The 17,873-nt window shown below is 34.9% G+C and overlaps 1 protein-coding gene and 1 long non-coding RNA gene across 6 annotated transcripts in view; one reads left to right on the top strand and one right to left on the bottom strand.

The window, feature by feature from the left end:
- LOC106080176 (kynurenine aminotransferase-like) overlaps positions 1-17,873 on the top strand; it is a 24,372-nt gene extending 6,499 nt beyond the window's left edge. For 2 of the 5 annotated variants that reach the window (XM_056040178.1, XM_056040177.1), the window contains exons 2-12: positions 3,079-3,140; positions 4,535-4,685; positions 6,441-6,590; positions 8,765-8,851; positions 10,992-11,114; positions 11,794-11,914; positions 13,183-13,349; positions 14,638-14,824; positions 15,379-15,446; positions 16,163-16,249; positions 16,564-17,873. In XM_056040178.1, the coding sequence (XP_055896153.1) occupies positions 3,079-3,140; positions 4,535-4,685; positions 6,441-6,590; positions 8,765-8,851; positions 10,992-11,114; positions 11,794-11,914; positions 13,183-13,349; positions 14,638-14,824; positions 15,379-15,446; positions 16,163-16,249; positions 16,564-16,617 (1,257 nt within the window). In that variant the 3' untranslated portion in view covers positions 16,618-17,873. Of the gene's footprint in view, positions 1-335; positions 488-533; positions 558-3,078; positions 3,141-4,534; positions 4,686-6,440; positions 6,591-8,764; positions 8,852-10,991; positions 11,115-11,793; positions 11,915-13,182; positions 13,350-14,637; positions 14,825-15,378; positions 15,447-16,162; positions 16,250-16,563 lie in introns of those variants that run through there. The other 3 variants (XM_056040180.1, XM_056040179.1, XR_008779647.1) reach the window with 3 other exon arrangements.
- LOC129928057 (uncharacterized) lies at positions 9,610-10,568 on the bottom strand. The gene is made up of 2 exons (XR_008779648.1): positions 10,328-10,568; positions 9,610-10,213 (listed from the first exon to the last, which is right to left on the bottom strand). It is a non-coding gene; the product is annotated as an uncharacterized LOC129928057 (long non-coding RNA).

Raw genomic sequence — 17,873 nt, 5'->3', positions numbered from 1 at the left:
ATATAGTTAGTTACAATAGTTTGTCTTACTTTAAACTAGCGGGGCATCAACAGCCAAAATTTGAGAACCACTTTAGATAGCATTAGTTGACATTGTTTATCTAGACGTGAACTTCTTTACTGCTGTCACATCTCTAATGTTTACCTTATTAAATTATCTCTTATTGATAACCTGGTTAAATGTCACAGGGGCACATGTTAAACCAAATCTAGATGTGCTGGCAAATGTTAAACCTAATCTAGATGTGCTGGCACATGCCAATTACTGTTAAAGCCTATGTTTGGTTTATGTTGTTATGCCTACCCCACTAAGTTCATTAAAATTACTGTAATTAACTAATGAGCCAGCATATAGGCTATGTTATCACTGGACACCTGTTGACCAGAGTTCATGACCTATTGACCTATTTACATAGTTGCTTAATGTTCCCTGAAACTTGTGTCAGGTACTAATAGAATGGACTGGATCTTAAATCTAACAGAATCAGGTCATCATCTTTATCTCCTTATTTGTGTCTCTTTTTATTCCAATAAAATATTTACAAATTCATGTTGATGGTAGGAATTTGAAACTTGTATTTAAAAATAAATTTCTTGATGATAAATTAATGACTTAATTAAAGAACTAGACTCTCTGCTTAGTGTAAGTTGTAGAACTAGACTCTCTGCTTAGTGTAAGTTGTAGAACTAGACTCTCTGCTTAGTGTAAGTTGTAGAACTAGACTCTCTGCTTAGTGTAAGTTGTAGAACTAGACTCTCTGCTTAGTGTAAGTTGTAGAACTAGACTCTCTGCTTAGTGTAAGTTGTAGAACTAGACTCTCTGCCTAGTGTAAGTTGTAGAACTAGACTCTCTGCTTAGTGTAAGTTGTAGAACTGGACTCTCTGCTTAGTGTAAGTTGTAGAACTAGACTCTCTGCCTAGTGTAAGTTGTAGAACTAGACTCTCTGCTTAGTGTAAGTTGTAGAACTAGACTCTCTGCTTAGTGTAAGTTGTAGAACTAGACTCTCTGCTTAGTGTAAGTTGTAGAACTAGACTCTCTGCCTAGTGTAAGTTGTAGAACTAGACTCTCTGCTTAGTGTAAGTTGTAGAACTAGACTCTCTGCTTAGTGTAAGTTGTAGAACTAGACTCTCTGCCTAGTGTAAGTTGTAGAACTAGACTCTCTGCCTAGTGTAAGTGTAGAACTAGACTCTCTGCCTAGTGTAAGTTGTAGAACTAGACTCTCTGCTTAGTGTCAGTTGTAGAACTAGACTCTCTGCTTAGTGTAAGTTGTAGAACTAGACTCTCTGCTTAGTGTAAGTTGTAGAACTAGACTCTCTGCCTAGTGTAAGTTGTAGAACTAGACTCTCTGCTTAGTGTAAGTTGTAGAACTAGACTCTCTGCTTAGTGTAAGTTGTAGAACTAGACTCTCTGCTTAGTGTAAGTTGTAGAACTAGACTCTCTGCTTAGTGTAAGTTTTAGAACTAGACTCTCTGCCTAGTGTAAGTTTAAGAACTAGACTCTCTGCTTAGTGTAAGTTGTAGAACTAGAATCTCTGCCAAGTGTAAGTTGTAGAACTAGACTCTGCTTAATGTAAGTTGTAGATTTTTGTTTCACAATTAATGTTTCTGCTAATGAGTTCCAGTGCAAGGAAAGAAAATGATTTGAAAGCTACTTAAAAAGAAAATAAAAGACCAACTTTAATTTACTTATAAGCAATGTTAAATCATTTAATTATTAAAATGCTGCATCTTTGATTAATAAGATGAGAAAAGAAGTTATCTTTAAAGCAAACTTTACAAGCTATTTACTTTCAAATATATACAGTATTGGACATTAAGCTTTCCATGTCCAAAAATTTAGCATTGTAGAACTGAAAATAAATTGTCTATGACAGTTTAGTGTGTATACATTTTTTTGACACACCCTATATATATATATATATATATATAATGTCTCCCTATGTATTCTCAAGGAATTCTTTAGAACAGTATTTCTTAATCTAATCTTAAGGTGTTTGAAAAAAAGAGCTTTACTGCTAGAGGGCTATTAAAATAAAAATTTTATTTCTATATGTATATCTATGAAATGGTAGTTGATTAAGGCTAAGGATACTTTAAATGGTTCAAACAAGGTTGAGGAACCTTGGAAATTTTAAATGATAATCTAGTTGGAATATTTTGTTCAACACTAATTACAATGCAAGCTCTTTAAATCATTCTGTTTATTGGCTCATTCTCTTTATTGACTCATTCTGTTTATTGACTTATAAATTCTCTTTATTGATTCATTCTGTTTATTGACTTATAAATTCTCTTTATTGACTTGTTGTGTTTATTGACTTATTCTGTTTATTGACTCATTCTCTTTATTGACTTATTCTCTTTATTGACTCATTCTCTTTATTGACTCATTCTCTTTATTGACTTATTCTCTTTATTGACTTATTCTCTTTATTGACTTATTCTCTTTATTGACTTATTCTCTTTATTGACTCATTCTGTTTATTGACTTGTTGTGTTTATTGACTTATTCTCTTTATTGACTCATTCTGTTTATTGACTCATTCTGTTTATTGATTTATTCACTTTATTGACTCATTCTGTTTATTGACCTATTCTCTTTATTGACTCATTCTGTTTATTCTCATCCTATTGCCACCACAGTTATGAGTTGCACCTTATGGCCGCAGTTTGTGATGAACCTTATTGAATTATTTTCTATTGTGCTTCAACAATGGATCCAATGTGTTGCCCTTGGTACACATCTAGCAACTCTTGTCTGTTTCATTGTGTGCTGGGTGTGTGTCTTGTTAATTAGGTCAGGCTTTGACTGCATGAAACAATCTTCTCATTCTTGTTACACAGATGTTACTACCCAGTGAAACGTAACAAAGTGAAGTGCTGCTAGAGGAAAGCTAAAATTCAGCACATTTTGGTCTCTTTAGTTTATTGGTCTCACTAGTTTATTGTTGGTTTCACTAGTTACGTAGGACGTAATCATCTTCTTTTTTGAAGTAACCTCTGTATTATATAAGATAAGAAGATAAGTTGATCACGTGCACTATTTCACTTTAATCTCATTTTATTTGTGTGTCTACAGAAGATGACGTCCAAAAAGTTTGAAATTGCAAAAAGGATTCAGGGCACTGAGAAAAATGTCTGGTAAGGGGAAAAAAAAATCTGTTTAGCCGTGAAAGAGATTTTTTTTTTTACTTTATAGTAAAATTATTTTTTTTTTTTGTAGGCGTAGTACAATGCGATAGAGAGTAATTACATATTAGTTTTATTGCAGAGCAAAGAAAAGTTGTAAAAAGAATCTTAAGAAATGATGCCACTATATCAAAAGCGTTCATTCATCTTCAAGTTTTGTTAATCTGATTTGAATCTGGGTTTATGTGAAACCCAAATATTGCAGTTTCACCTTGTCTGGGTGTAATGTACAGACATGAGATATGTCACCTGATATTATTTAATTGGTGTCTGTCTTTTTGTATATGATTGATTGGTAGATAATTTAATAGTTATGAAAATATGGGGAATTACAATTGAACAACAGCTTACTTAAAATGAACTAAAAATTCTTCTGAAGCATATATTTATTAACGTTATAATGGAGTATTGTAAGAAATATTCACATAGTAGCTCCATAGTAGGAATGATTTGTGTGAAACTTCAGACAGTAATTGATGTGATGTACCACAGGCTAGTAGACTAAACTATTTCACTAAGCACTATTAGACACTTAGTACAGGGGACCCACCATAATTGGCAAACTTTGAACATGACATTTAGTGGCATCATGGATTACTGAGTTTTAGTTTATTTATGTTATTATTAGTCAGTTGGTGTAAGGAATCTAAGTTGACGACATTTTATTACAGACAGAGACTTAACTGTGGCCTTTATGCATTAACTTTATTCAAGTATCTAACATCTGGACTAACATCTAGTTAATGTGTAGGCCTTGTTCATAAGTAGTTGAAAGACATCTCATACACTGATTCAAGAAAATCAAACATCTTCTGAGTAATCTGTCAAAGTCAGACAGCCATCATACAACTACAAGATCTAGGCCTGTCACACACTTTTGATCTCCTACTGAGATTGCCAATTACTGGTATTTAAGTTCAACTGACTAACTCTTTATTTAACACCCAGGCTTCAGTGAATTCACCCTTTACTCGTAATTATGTAAATCACAATTCACATTTAATTGCATTGGTCCTGAAGTTTCTGTTTAATAAAAAAGTATCTGTCATAAATGCCAGATGATTTAGATTCTAAACTTATCTCTTGAACATTCAGAAGTAACTTACTTTTTTTGTTTGGTCTTATTTGCTGTAGAACTATTCCAGATTAAATTATTATATATCCTGACCATTAGATTTTAGGTTGCATCTAGTTTGAAATTTTCAATGCAACAACCTGTCTATTCTACTAAATGCAGTGATAAACTTTCAGAATCTTCTGGGTTTTTTTTTAAAGATTGTTTTAAGTTTCTAGTACTGTAGGTTAAAAAAAAAAAAGAGTTCTATTTTAATTGTTTGTTTGTTTAGGGTTGACATTTCCAAGCTGGCAGTGCAGCAGAAGTCAGTGAATCTAGGTCAAGGTTTTCCAGATTTCATGGCCCCTGAACATGTTGTACAATGTTTAAAAGACGCAGTCTGCAGTGACACTCCTGGAGTGCACCAATACACTCGAAGCTTTGTAAGTTGTACTTTCTTTTTTGTTTTTCCACTTTATCGTTTGTTAGTGACGTGTGCTGATAAAAAAAACCCAGAAAAGTATTAAGTTCCATAACTAAATATATTTGCTAGCATTCTACAGAATCTTCAATGTCAAATTAAGTCATGTTTATGGAAGATAAAAGTTAAAAAACAAAACCTTTTAAATAAAACAAATTAATATTTATACCATTCATGTTTCTCTACTGAAGTAAATAAATAAATACAGTTCAAATAACTTTGTCAAAAACCTGTTTTGAGTATTATGTGGGGAGCTAATGATGTTGAGAAAGCTCATTTTCAATCAACATGTAGAGTATTGTAGATTTAATTTCGGTCTTAAAAAAACTGATCACATTCTGATGTCTTTGTCTGTTTTTTCGTCTTACTATTTTCTTTAATTCCAACACTCATATCTTCGTGTCAAAAGAATCAGTTTTGAGCTCACAAATACAAGTGTCAATCCCACATTCTTTGTGGGGAAACTTTGTTGTATTATTGGGGTTTTTTTTTGGGTTTTTTTTTTCATGTTTTGGATGTTCCTTCAGAATTGTAGATTATTACATCCTAGCTCAAACCACCTGTAGGTTACTAGAGGATGGTGGCAGGGCAGGGTTCAAACCTGGGACCATCCAGATGACAGTCCAGAGCAGATATGTCATGACTAGGCAGCTAACCTTGAGTGTTTCATTGTACATTTAACAGCTGTCTTTTACCACTGACCTTGACATTCATTGGGAAGTTTATTAATACTTTCAGGGAGATGTGTCTAACTTTGTATAGACTATGTTACGTTGTAATAAAATCAGATTGATGTGCTCCTTTGTCATGGCCGTATTTTGTATGCTTGCAAATCCTGGACACTAATGGAAATAGATGCTTTAGTGGGATACTAGGTGTCACCACAGGAAATACTGAATTCCTCATTAACCTTTGACTCCAAGAAGCATTGTTAGGTATCACCTACAAAGACAGCATCACTAATCTTCTTATCTTATAAATTTTGACTGTACTTCAAAGGAGAAGATAATTATGCACTGCATGTTTCATTTGTCAATCTAGTCATGCGTATTAATTAGGAACTTGAACTCTGCTAAGTCGTTGGTTTTCTTGGCTGACATTCTAATAAATGTTGTCTAACAGATTTTCTCAAGAGATCTGAGCATCTCACCAAAGCTATAGATTTAGAGCACAGACTATTTTTACAAAGCTTATATCAACTCTGAGGCGCGGTGGATGAGCGGTAAAGCGCTTGGCTTCTGAACCGGGGGTCCCGGGTTCAAATCCTGCTGAAGAATGGGATTTTTATTTCGGGATCCTTGGGCTCCTCTGAGTCCACCCAGCTCTAATGGGTACCTGACATTAGTTGGGGAAAAGTAAAGGCGGTTGGTCGTTGTGCTGGCCACATGACACCCTCGTTAACCGTAGGCCACAGATTCAGATGACCTTTACATCAACTGCCCTATTAGACCACAAGGTCTGAAAGGGGGGAACTTTACTTTTTTTTTTTTTTTTCTTATCAACTCACTCAGTCTGTTTGGTGAAAAGTTTGAACATGTTTTTTTTCTCCTATTTCCCATTCTCTGACCAAGTTAAAACTTGGCATTCATTGAACCTTACAAGACATGAATCAATTAAAAAAAATTAACCAATCAGTTAATTAATTGTTGTTCCTCACATTTACATATGAGCAGTCAAATATGCAAAACTCATTTTTGTAAACATTTTTCCTCACCAGGGTCATCCAAGGCTGGTCAGTGCACTAGCCCAGCTCTATGAGCCTATATTTGGCCGACAGATTGATCCAATGACAGAAATATTGATCTCAATTGGAGGCTATGGATCTTTGTTTAGTATTATCCAAGGCTTAGTGAACCCCGGTGATGAGGTAATTATAGTCTAGGATTATCTTTCCTTGGCAGCTAAACTAAAAGGCGCGAATTTCAATCCAAATAAAGTAAACCTGCTTCCAGATAACCTACATGTCTATAAAAGGGATAACCTAAATGTCTATTAAAGGGATTTGAAAATTCCACAAATAATTTTAAAAAATTATCTTGCCTGAACCCAAGACCTAATTGATACAAATACACCTCCAGCCTACAGGACTTGCTCCAGGAGATACTTGAAGCTTTCAACTACTGTCTTTACTTGACAGGCTGTTGTTGACATACAAGATATTAGATTTTTTTTTTTAACCAACCATATCTTCTCCTCATTGACTTATAAGAGAAATGAACATTAATCATTGACATTGCAGTAACATTATTTAATATTTAAAAACTGAAACCAAATCAAGGGAACAAAATATGTGAGAACTCCGAGAATATGGACAGTGAAGAAATGAATACTATTCCCTTTTATGAGAGCAGCCAAAGTGGTACTGACATATATATATACCTAATAAGATTTTTGTAACCAATCCAAGGACAGTGCTGCTTCAGACCTGCTATGTAATAAGTCTCCATTACTCAGTGGACATTGTTAGCACCGCTACATAATAAGTCTCCATTACTCAGTGGACATTGTTAGCACTGCTACATAATAAGTCTCCATTACTCAGTGGACATTGTTAGCACTGCTATGTAATAAGTCTCCATTACTCAGTGGACATTGTTAGCACTGCTATGTAATAAGTCTCCATTACTCAGTGGACATTGTTAGCACCGCTATGTAATAAGTCTCCATTACTCACTGGACATTGTTAGCACTGCTATGTAATAAGTCTCCATTACTCAGTGGACATTGTTAGCACCGCTATGTAATAAGTCTCCATTACTCACTGGACATTGTTAGCACTGCTATGTAATAAGTCTCCATTACTCAGTGGACATTGTTAGCACTGCTACATAATAAGTCTCCATTACTCAGTGGACATTGTTAGCACTGCTATGTAATAAGTCTCCATTACTCACTGGACATTGTTAGCACTGCTATGTAATAAGTCTCCATTACTCACTGGACATTGTTAGCACCGCTATGTAATAAGTCTCCATTACTCACTGGACATTGTTAGCACTGCTATGTAATAAGTCTCCATTACTCACTGGACATTGTTAGCACTGCTATGTAATAAGTCTCCATTACTCAGTGGACATTGTTAGCACTGCTAAGTAATAAGTCTCCATTACTCACTGGACATTGTTAGCACTGCTATGTAATAAGTCTCCATTACTCAGTGGACATTGTTAGCACTGCTACATAATAAGTCTCCATTACTCAGTGGACATTGTTAGCACTGCTACATAATAAGTCTCCATTACTCAGTGGACATTGTTAGCACTGCTATGTAATAAGTCTCCATTACTCAGTGGACATTGTTAGCACTGCTATGTAATAAGTCTCCATTACTCAGTGGACATTGTTAGCACCGCTATGTAATAAGTCTCCATTACTCACTGGACATTGTTAGCACCACTATGTAATAAGTCTCCATTACTCAGTGGACATTGTTAGCACTGCTATGTAATAAGTCTCCATTACTCAGTGGACATTGTTAGCACTGCTAAGTAATAAGTCTCCATTACTCACTGGACATTGTTAGCACTGCTATGTAATAAGTCTCCATTACTCAGTGGACATTGTTAGCACTGCTATGTAATAAGTCTCCATTACTCAGTGGACATTGTTAGCACTGCTAAGTAATAAGTCTGCATTACTCAGTGGACATTGTTAGCACCGCTATGTAATAAGTCTCCATTACTCAGTGGACATTGTTAATGAGACGAGAATGACTTTTTGTCTCTATTTATAGTATCTCTATCCTGATAGGGCCAGCAAATGAACATCAGCTTAAGATTATAAGGATAGGATTTATAATGACAGAATTTATAATGACATACCATTTTTATAAAGTTTATTTTTAGTATAAATACTAGCTCCTACCCACTAACCTTACATCTAGGATGAAGAAAAAGAGAAATCTATTTTATATTTTGATGAAGGCATTGTTTTGAATAAATCTTATTTTTATTTATTTATTTTTTCTTTGAACTTATTTAAAATCTTTCTTTTTTTCAAAACTTCTAGCTTTTAATTTTCTCATTTTGCTTGAAATTGCAGGTGATAATTATTGAGCCATTTTTCGACTGTTATATGCCAATGGTGAAAGCAGCTTGTGGAGTACCTGTCTTTGTACCACTCAGGCCTGTAAGTTAAGCAATAATAATACTGTATGTGTCTTTACTAGGGGTGCACTGGGGGATAGTCGCTCCGGCTTCAGACGAATATTCTGCAATTTTTCACTATTCTGCTATATTCGGCTTCGGCTGAATAGAAAAAACTACACCGTAGTACCTATATTTCTATTAATATTGTTGGGCACATCCGCGCCAACTCTTTGCCAGATAAGTCAAACGGAGTTTATACTTAAATACCGAAACAACGCAGGCGAAAGGCCAACAATATAAAGGTAATCGACGCGGATAAAACGATGTCGATCAAGACGTTTAATGCTTAATGAAGGGAATCGTCGAAAGTCGTCAGACTAAATCTCTGCATCAATAAAAATCTGCCAATATTCATAAAGTGGACATGATTCAATAATGTCAGTTCTTCCCTAGTGCTATTAGAGCATGGAATGGACTGCCTGAGCCAGTCATGAAAACCAATGACTTAGCAGAATTTAAGTCATTGGTTAACATGCATGACTAGATTGACCTTTTTTGAAGTCACATCTGTATTTTATAAGATAAGAAGATAAGTTAAACTTAATGTCAGGTTCTTGTATTCTTGTATTTATCAAATTATTATTATATATTTCCAATGCAAATATTTATTAATATTAAATATTATTTCAATTTGTATTATTGTTATTATTTTCTGAACTTATAATATTTTGGCTCAAGTTCAGCCTGACAAGCACATCATACACATATAGTTGTAGATAAACTAATAAACTAAGTGTATGATGTAAATAACAATAAAATTTATTCTTGTGATATATTTACAAATGACTGATTCATGATGACTGATAATAATAGTATGAAATATCAATATGTAAAAATATGTAATCTACAATGATCCAGTTAGTCTCATTAGATACAGAACATTCATATAATTATGAAACACATAGTATATTACCTTAACTATAATAAGTAATTCAATGGATCACATAGTCCTTCAATCTCAAAAACAACAACTGGTAATATATGTAGATCTAGCCTCTAGATCAGGTACTGTCCACTGACGACAATTCCAAAAAGTAGAAGTTCATAGTTGACACTACACCATCAGGTCTGACCACTGCAACCCGCAGTCTGGAATCTTGAACCTCAGACTCATGTACAAATCAACGTGCACACCAGACGACCAACTGAGAGAAAGACCTCAGTCCTGTAGACTGTAGTACTGTAGACCTAAAGTTGTACTCTCAATATAGAACTGAGACTGAATAAACAAGTCTTGACACTGAGACTTGACACAGAGTCTAACATATAGACTTGACACTAATACTTGAAATAGAGTCTTCAACTGAGACTACGACTAAAACTTAGTCTTGACGCTAAAACCCTATAGAAGATAAAAGAAAGGATTCTTCTAATCATCTATATCTAGTCTAATTATAGACTTACAAATACGAACGAATTCAAATAGAAAAACTATACAATGAAAAATAAAACTCACCCTAAACAGGGGTCAAGATAATCCAACAAGAAAATGTCCAAGGCAAATGCTAAGGCTATCCAATAACAAAAACCAAGGAGAAATTCCAGAGCTCTCAAAACACGTCTATCTGTACCAACGTACAAAACAATGGAGAGACTGTACTAGACGATAAATGACGCAAATCACACACACACTAAATTTACGTCACTAGAAGTTGTGACAAGCAACAAAAACTCAGTCCTCTAGTCTACACAGAAAATATTAAAAGTGTAATGACGTCATCAATATAGTGATCAACGCCGCACTATCAATTAGAGAAATAATTCTACTATACAGTTACATAGATAACTGCGACACTTAATGACAGGAATTTTTGAGTTACAGAACACTTTGACTTGTTCAGCATATACAAAAATAGTTTTTAAATTATAAATTTAAAATAATCTTATTTTAATTATACAACAGAATATATATATATATATATATATATAAATACATAAATTTACGTTTTAAATCATTATAAAGTATTTGCTTTGTCTTTGTTATTTGTGGTAGTAAAAGACAGTTTCACTTTCTTCATTTTTGACACACCAAATCATTTTTTATTCCTTCTCGTCTTCTTCTAAGCTGAGCAAGATAGAACTAGTCATGCTTATCGGACCAATATTTAATGTGTTTACAGACAGCAGCTGGTCAAGTGACGTCCAGCGCAGACTGGAAGCTGGATGAGAGTGAACTGAGCAGCAAGTTTAACAGCAAAACTAAATTAATCATTCTCAACACTCCTAACAATCCCCTGGGCAAGGTAAACACAAATTTTGACTCTCGTAATAATCTGCTGGACAAGGTAAACACAAATTAAGCTCAAATTTAAGTCTGTCACATAAAATCACCTTCAGAGTTTATTTCAAGATATTGGTCAATTAATAGAAAGATAAATCAAATTTGTCTACTAACTGTAGTTTTAAATGTTAGGATATCTTCATAATAAGAAATGTTTACCACAACCCTGACTATTTTAACATTAACATCACAAATCCCAAGTTTGTTGTTGAATTCAAACTACAAAAAAAAAAAAAATAAGCATGTGGTGAAAATAAATACGCAAGTAATTAAAATGTTTTATTCTGATACCTTGTATTTATCTCTTCTTGCCGAGACCATTCAGTAGAGAAGACTTCAACACTTGAACTGTGACTTTGCAACTTGTGGGCAGTGGGGACCAATAGCTCATTGCTGCATTGTACACTATGCAGTCCTGTGATGTGGCTAGAGCTATTGGTCTCCACTATTCATAAGTTGTGACATTGCAGGTTAGGGTGTCTATAATGATTGGTCTCTTTTTTTTTTTTTTTTTTTTTTGCTAGCATCAAGTTTTCTGCGTAAAAGATATTCTCATTTTGGTTTTGTCGTAAGATAATAATTTCAAAACAAACTTAAAATAAGCAGCTTTTAATCTAATAAATGTTGTTTTTCTTTTTAAGGTTTTCAAAAAAGAAGAGTTACAAGTCATATCTGACCTATGTAAGAAACATGATGTTGTGTGCATAGCTGATGAAGTGTATGAGTGGATGACATATGATGACAACAGACATGTCAGAATAGGTGAGGCATTGGACTGGACATTGCGAAGACAATAGAAAAAAGTCCCATACTGTTTAGTATTTTGATGACATTACATTCTTAACTGAACTGAATTGCAGTGATATGAAAAACTTATAAGGTTCCTTTGAGACCCTGTAGTTCTTATGAATTCATTCCAAGTGTTAACTTCTAATCTGTTATGGTAACCAGCACTAAGCAACTGGTATTTATTTCCTTAGCTCATACCAGGCTCACTATCAGCTGATTGATCTCAAGACAAGAGAAAGAGATCTAATCATCATCATCATGAAACATAGAGCCTCAGTAAAAACACGCCACTCTCCGGGGTCTCTTGCTAGTTTTTTAATGGCTTCCCAGCTCTTCCTGGTCTTCTCGGCTTCATCTAGTACACTGCGTCGCCATGTTCTTTTTGGTCTTCCTCTACATCTTGTTCCCTGGGGGTTCCATTCTATGGCCTGTCTAGCTCTGTTGTTAGTATATTTTCTAAGGGTGTGACCAATCCATCTCCACTTCCTCTCTAAGATCTGCACCTCTATATTTTTCTTTCCATTCACCTCCCACATTTTGATGTTTTCTATTTTGTCGTACCCGTGTATTTTGAAGATATTTCTCAGACATCTGTTGATGAAGGTCCGTACTTTTTTTTGTTGTTGCTTCAGTTGTTCATGTTTCAGAACCATACAGTAGGACCGTCTTGACGTTAGAGTTAAAGATTCTTAGTTTAGTCTTGTTTGAGATGTGAAGAGATTTCCAGGTTGGTTTTACCTGTGTAAATGTCTTATGCACTAGACTTATAGGACATTTAATGTCTTCATCTGTTCCACCTGATACACTGACTACACACCCAAGGTATATAAAACTATCTGTTTGGTCTATAGTCTGAGAATCCAGTTCTATGGCTCCGATTTGTATTTTTGGTGGTTTATTTCGAGGCCTATCCTTTTTCCTACTTCACTTAAAGCTGTGACCTTTTCTTGCATATCCTGTAGTCTGTGTGATAATAAGGCTATGTCATCAGCAAATTCTTGATCTTCCAGCTTTTGTGTGAAAGTCTATTCCTTACCCTGAATTACAGTAGGCTTCTTTTGTGAAAAAAAAGGTCTAATACTGTTTGCCAAATATTATTTTAATGACATTATTGCTGTGATATGATAAACATATAAAGTTCCTTTGTACGTTTAAAACACTCATTCTCTTGCTTACAGAAGTTAACTCATTTACTCATTGTTTAATGACTATATTGTTTTTGTTGATTTGATTGTTTTTAGCCACTTTACCGGACATGTGGGAGCGTACAGTGACTATTGGTAGCGCTGGTAAGACCTTCAGTGTGACTGGCTGGAAGCTAGGATGGACCATTGGGCCAAAACACTTGGTGCACTGTGCACAGATCATGCACCAAAATTGCGCATACACCTGCCCAACACCAATGCAGGTCAGTTTGTTTTCTAACTTTAGGCTTTATTCATACACCTGCCCAACACCAATGCAGGTCAGTTTGTTTTCTAACTTTTGCCTTTATTAATGTCATTGCAGTCTCTGTGGGGTATATTTAACTTAACATTCAGATGGAATGTCTAACATTGTAGTAAAGAAGAAAGAGAGGATATATTTACTTTTCGTCATTGATTAAAAGTACCTAAGAACACAGAATAGATATTTAGAAGGAAAGGAGTGGGTGATAATCAAGTAACCTTTTTGTTGATCTTCACAACTTTCTACCATCTGTTTTAGTTCTCTGTTTTAGGTAAAGTAGTAGTCAAACCGAATTTCCATTTGATTGGATCGATAAAAGTTATCTTATCTTATCTTATCTTAAAGGCTCACAAAAAGCTGATTGGCTCAGCAACAGCTTCATCTCGCAATCTGTTTTGCATGCTTCTCTTTCTTCTGTCCATTACTTACCTCATAGAATGTGGTTCTAAATAGAGTCTACAAAGTATGAATAATTTACTGCTAGCAAAGGTTATGACCCAGCTCTCTACAAGTTTGTTTATAGTTCTTTACTTTAAACAATTGATAGATTGACCAAAGTCTTGAAATAAAATTTCATTCTTCCAGACTAGTCTTGTCTTCCTCCACTTATTCTTAGACCACAATCATCCCTTATGTTGAGAAGGGCTTATAGTGTTGATCTTTTATATCTAAACATCTTCAGATTATTTATTTTGGTTTTTGTTTACTTATGTTTCAATAGAGGTGCTGTTGAAGTTAGTTGTCATTTTGCTTTTTCATTCATAATCAGCATCAATTTGTCTTGTTAAATCAGCATCAATTTGTCTTGTTAAATCAGCATCAATTTGTCTTGTTAAATCAGCATCAATTTGTCTTGTTAAATCAGCATCAATTTGTCTTGTTAAATCAGCATCAATTTGTCTTGTTAAATCAGCATCAATTTGTCTTGTTAAATCAGCATCAATTTGTCTTGTTAAATCAGCATCAATTTGTCTTGTTAAATCAGCATCAATTTGTCTTGTTAAATCAGCATCAATTTGTCTTGTTAAATCAGCATCAATTTGTCTTGTTAAATCAGCATCAATTTGTCTTGTTAAATCAGCATCAATTTGTCTTGTTAAATCAGCATCAATTTGTCTTGTTAAATCAGCATCAATTTAGCTTGTTAAATCAGCATCAGTTTGGCTTGTTAAATCAGCATCAATTTAGCTTGTTAAATCAGCATCACTTTGGCTTGTTCATGTCTTTGTTGTTTATGTTGGTTACAGGAAGCTGTAGCAAGGGGCCTAGAGGTGGAAATATCTCGTCTCGGTACTCCAGAAAGTTATCTCACTTCGCTGGCTAAAGAGCTCCAACCCAAGAGAGATTACTTGGCCAGTGTTCTTGCCGAGGTTGGCATGAAACCTGTGGTCCCTCAAGGTGGATACTTCATGATGGCAGATTATTCAAATCTGGGTCAGTTCAAAATTGCTAGTATGGCATATGTAAACTTTAGAGTTCTCACTAGTTTAGGATTCATGTTGAAAAGGCAACAGCATTGCATAAAATTGGCTGCTATGAGGAGTGCTGGTCTGCAAGCAGGGGACTCACTTGGAAATTAGTTTTAAAGAATCGCTTCTGGCTTTCAGAAGAAAATTTGTCATCTAGGATTAAGGCTAAACATTGAACAAACATGTGATGGTGTCATGGCCACTCATTTTTACAGATAGTTGTTTTTCTAAGATTGGGCTGTCAGGAATATGACTGCTTCAAAGATGTTAACAATTGATTAAAGTTGTTGCTGATAAGCTTTCCCTATTCATTCAGTTCAACAGGTTACTCGAGTGTTTGTTTTTGTTTTACATTCTTTGGGATGTTCTGTCTTTTGGGATTTTCATTCTCCTGCAGGACGATGGGGAGGGCAGCGGTTAGGATTTGAACCCTGGACTACTGGGGCAACAGTCCAGAGGACATACCATTCTGTAATGTTAGTAGTAGTTGAGCAATGCCAAATGTTCTATTTGTTTCAGTGTCTGACTTACCAGAGAGTGATGAAGCCAAAGATTTCAGATTTGTCAAATGGATGACTATCAATAAGGTAAATGACAAATAATGTCACTGCTATGTTTGCGCTGGTGAATTCTTTCTTGTATATAACAGATTCTTTTTAAAATTGATTTTATCCATCAAGAGAACTATGTGCATAGTATAGAGTAGAATTGCATTTTTCAACCTTTCTTCCAGGTAGTCTGCAAGTCAAAGATTTCACTGGCACCTTTTTTTTTTTTGATTTGTAAAAACAAATAATGGTATACTTTTCAACCTTGCGATTAATAGGGGAATACAACTAAATAAATAGGGAAATACAACGTAAAGCTCATCTTTTTCTATGGCCGATGAGGGTATCATGTGGCCTGCACAATGACCTTTACTTTCATAACGTAAGTCATTAAAAGTTGGGTGGTTTCTTGGGCATTCTAGAAATTCCAAATCAATTTCAGGACCCCCTCTCAGCTCAGAAGACAAGTGCTTCACTGCTCTGCCACCATGCTCAAAGTGATTTCAAAGATTGAGAACCTCTAGTACAGACCAGAAATACTTCATTTTATCTTTACAAAAATGAAGCTTAAAAAAAAAGTTAAACACAAGTCTGTCTCCAACGGATACCCTTGATACAGTTTTGTTGAACTGAACTTTATTCCCCAAGAATTTCTCTCATCACATTTATATCACTATTAGTATTGGCAGTTAAAAACAAAGATCTGCATATGGAATGAAACATTAGAAATTAACTCTTGGCTTGGTTTTCCCCAGAAACTGACTGTCATTCCACCAACTGCATTCTACAGTAAGGAACATGAGCACATGGTAGATAACTATGTCAGGTTTTGTTTTATAAAGGTAAGTTATCTTCTCTTTGTAATGAAAACACTGCTAGTCAAGATCTTGTTTCTAAAACTAGCATGGCATTAGGGTACTAGATTTATTAGTCCAGTTTCTGTTTCATCTGTCAATAGACTAAATTGTGAATCTTCCAATAGTTACTTTAGTCTTGAGAGTTACTTTAGTCTTACAGCTACTTAAGGTAATATGTAATAATATTTAATATGTAATAATAAACATTTTATGACGAGGGCTAAACATGGAGTCATTCACAATAGCTGCATGCAGTGTTACCCAATGTAAAGCTTTTGCTGTATTATTGCTGTTCACAGAAGGACAGTACACTGCAACAAGCTGCACAAATACTCAAACACTGGAATGATTGACACCAACCAGGCTGCTAGCTACTTGTACTCAGACTGTGTTAGCTACTCAGGTAGATTGGTAATTGGACGATCGTTAGTGATGGTGCAATGATGATGGTTATTGATGGTGCTTTCCAAAATTGTTATCCCAACATTTTCGACATGTTATATTTTGATATTCTTAACTTTTTACACGAATGTTGTTGTGTTTTTTTTTAACAGAAATTATTTTTAATAACCATATTAAGTTAATTTGATGTATGAAGATATGAATTTTTTTTGTACAAGTTTTTTTTTGTGTTAAATTTGTTCCTGTAAGGAAGTCTGGTTATTTTTTTCTGGTGTCAATGAAGAAAGTTAAAATCATTTTGAGATCTTTAAGAAGTTAACAATGTGGTCAGTAAAATGATCTTGGAGGGTTCAGTGAACTAGTCACGACATTGCCCAGATTGTGCAGATGTGCCATAAACATTAGAACGTAAGAATGTGCCATAAACATTAGAACGTAAGAATTGCAAGGCACTGACTTGACCTAAATGCTAATGTTTTTATAAACTAAGGAACAAAATGGGGAGGCTCTGGCCTTATGGTGTGACCTCAGTTCTAGTGCAGATTGGCCAAGAAATGAATAAGTGTGTCGACTGTTTCAAACTTACTTGCTCCAGATGTCACTCATCGTCTCATCTTTCCCTTTTGTCATAGGGATGCTCCCTCCATTTTTTCCTGTCCGCAGCTGTTCCTGTATCGAGAGAGAGAGGCCATTCTTTTACATTGTCCAGCCAGCTTTTCTTTGGACGACCCTTTCTTCATGCTCGCTCCACTGGACCTTGAAAGATGACTTTTGACAGTGAGTCGTGTTTCACAAAACGACCAAACCAGCTCAGCTTTTGTCTCTTCACAGTCAGGTCATGTGCCGAGGAAATGTTTCTGTAACAACGGCAGATTGCGTCACCCCCCAACCCCCACCCTACTTTGAAATGACACTTGGAATTGAAGCGATTGAGACATTTCTGTTACCTTTTTATTGTCTGAATGTTAGATGCCAGTTTTTTGTCTGATACACGGCAAGTTCAAAGATTTTTAAGAGATGTCAGTTGTACCAATCAGATTTCTGAACTTATTTACAACCGATTGAAATGAGTTTTGTTTTATTTTGTACAAAGCATTTATCCGCTTCTCGTTACTTGATTTGAACTACACATAGTCATGTTTTGCTAAAAATGTCAAATAGTTGTTGGACTGGTAACATAATCAGAAATACACTTTTTGAATCTCTA

The sequence above is a fragment of the Biomphalaria glabrata genome, chromosome 9, assembly GCF_947242115.1.
Source record: "Biomphalaria glabrata chromosome 9, xgBioGlab47.1, whole genome shotgun sequence".
In the NCBI taxonomy this organism is placed as follows: Eukaryota; Metazoa; Mollusca; class Gastropoda; family Planorbidae; genus Biomphalaria; species Biomphalaria glabrata.
This window is presented reverse-complemented; position numbering and strand designations above follow the sequence as displayed.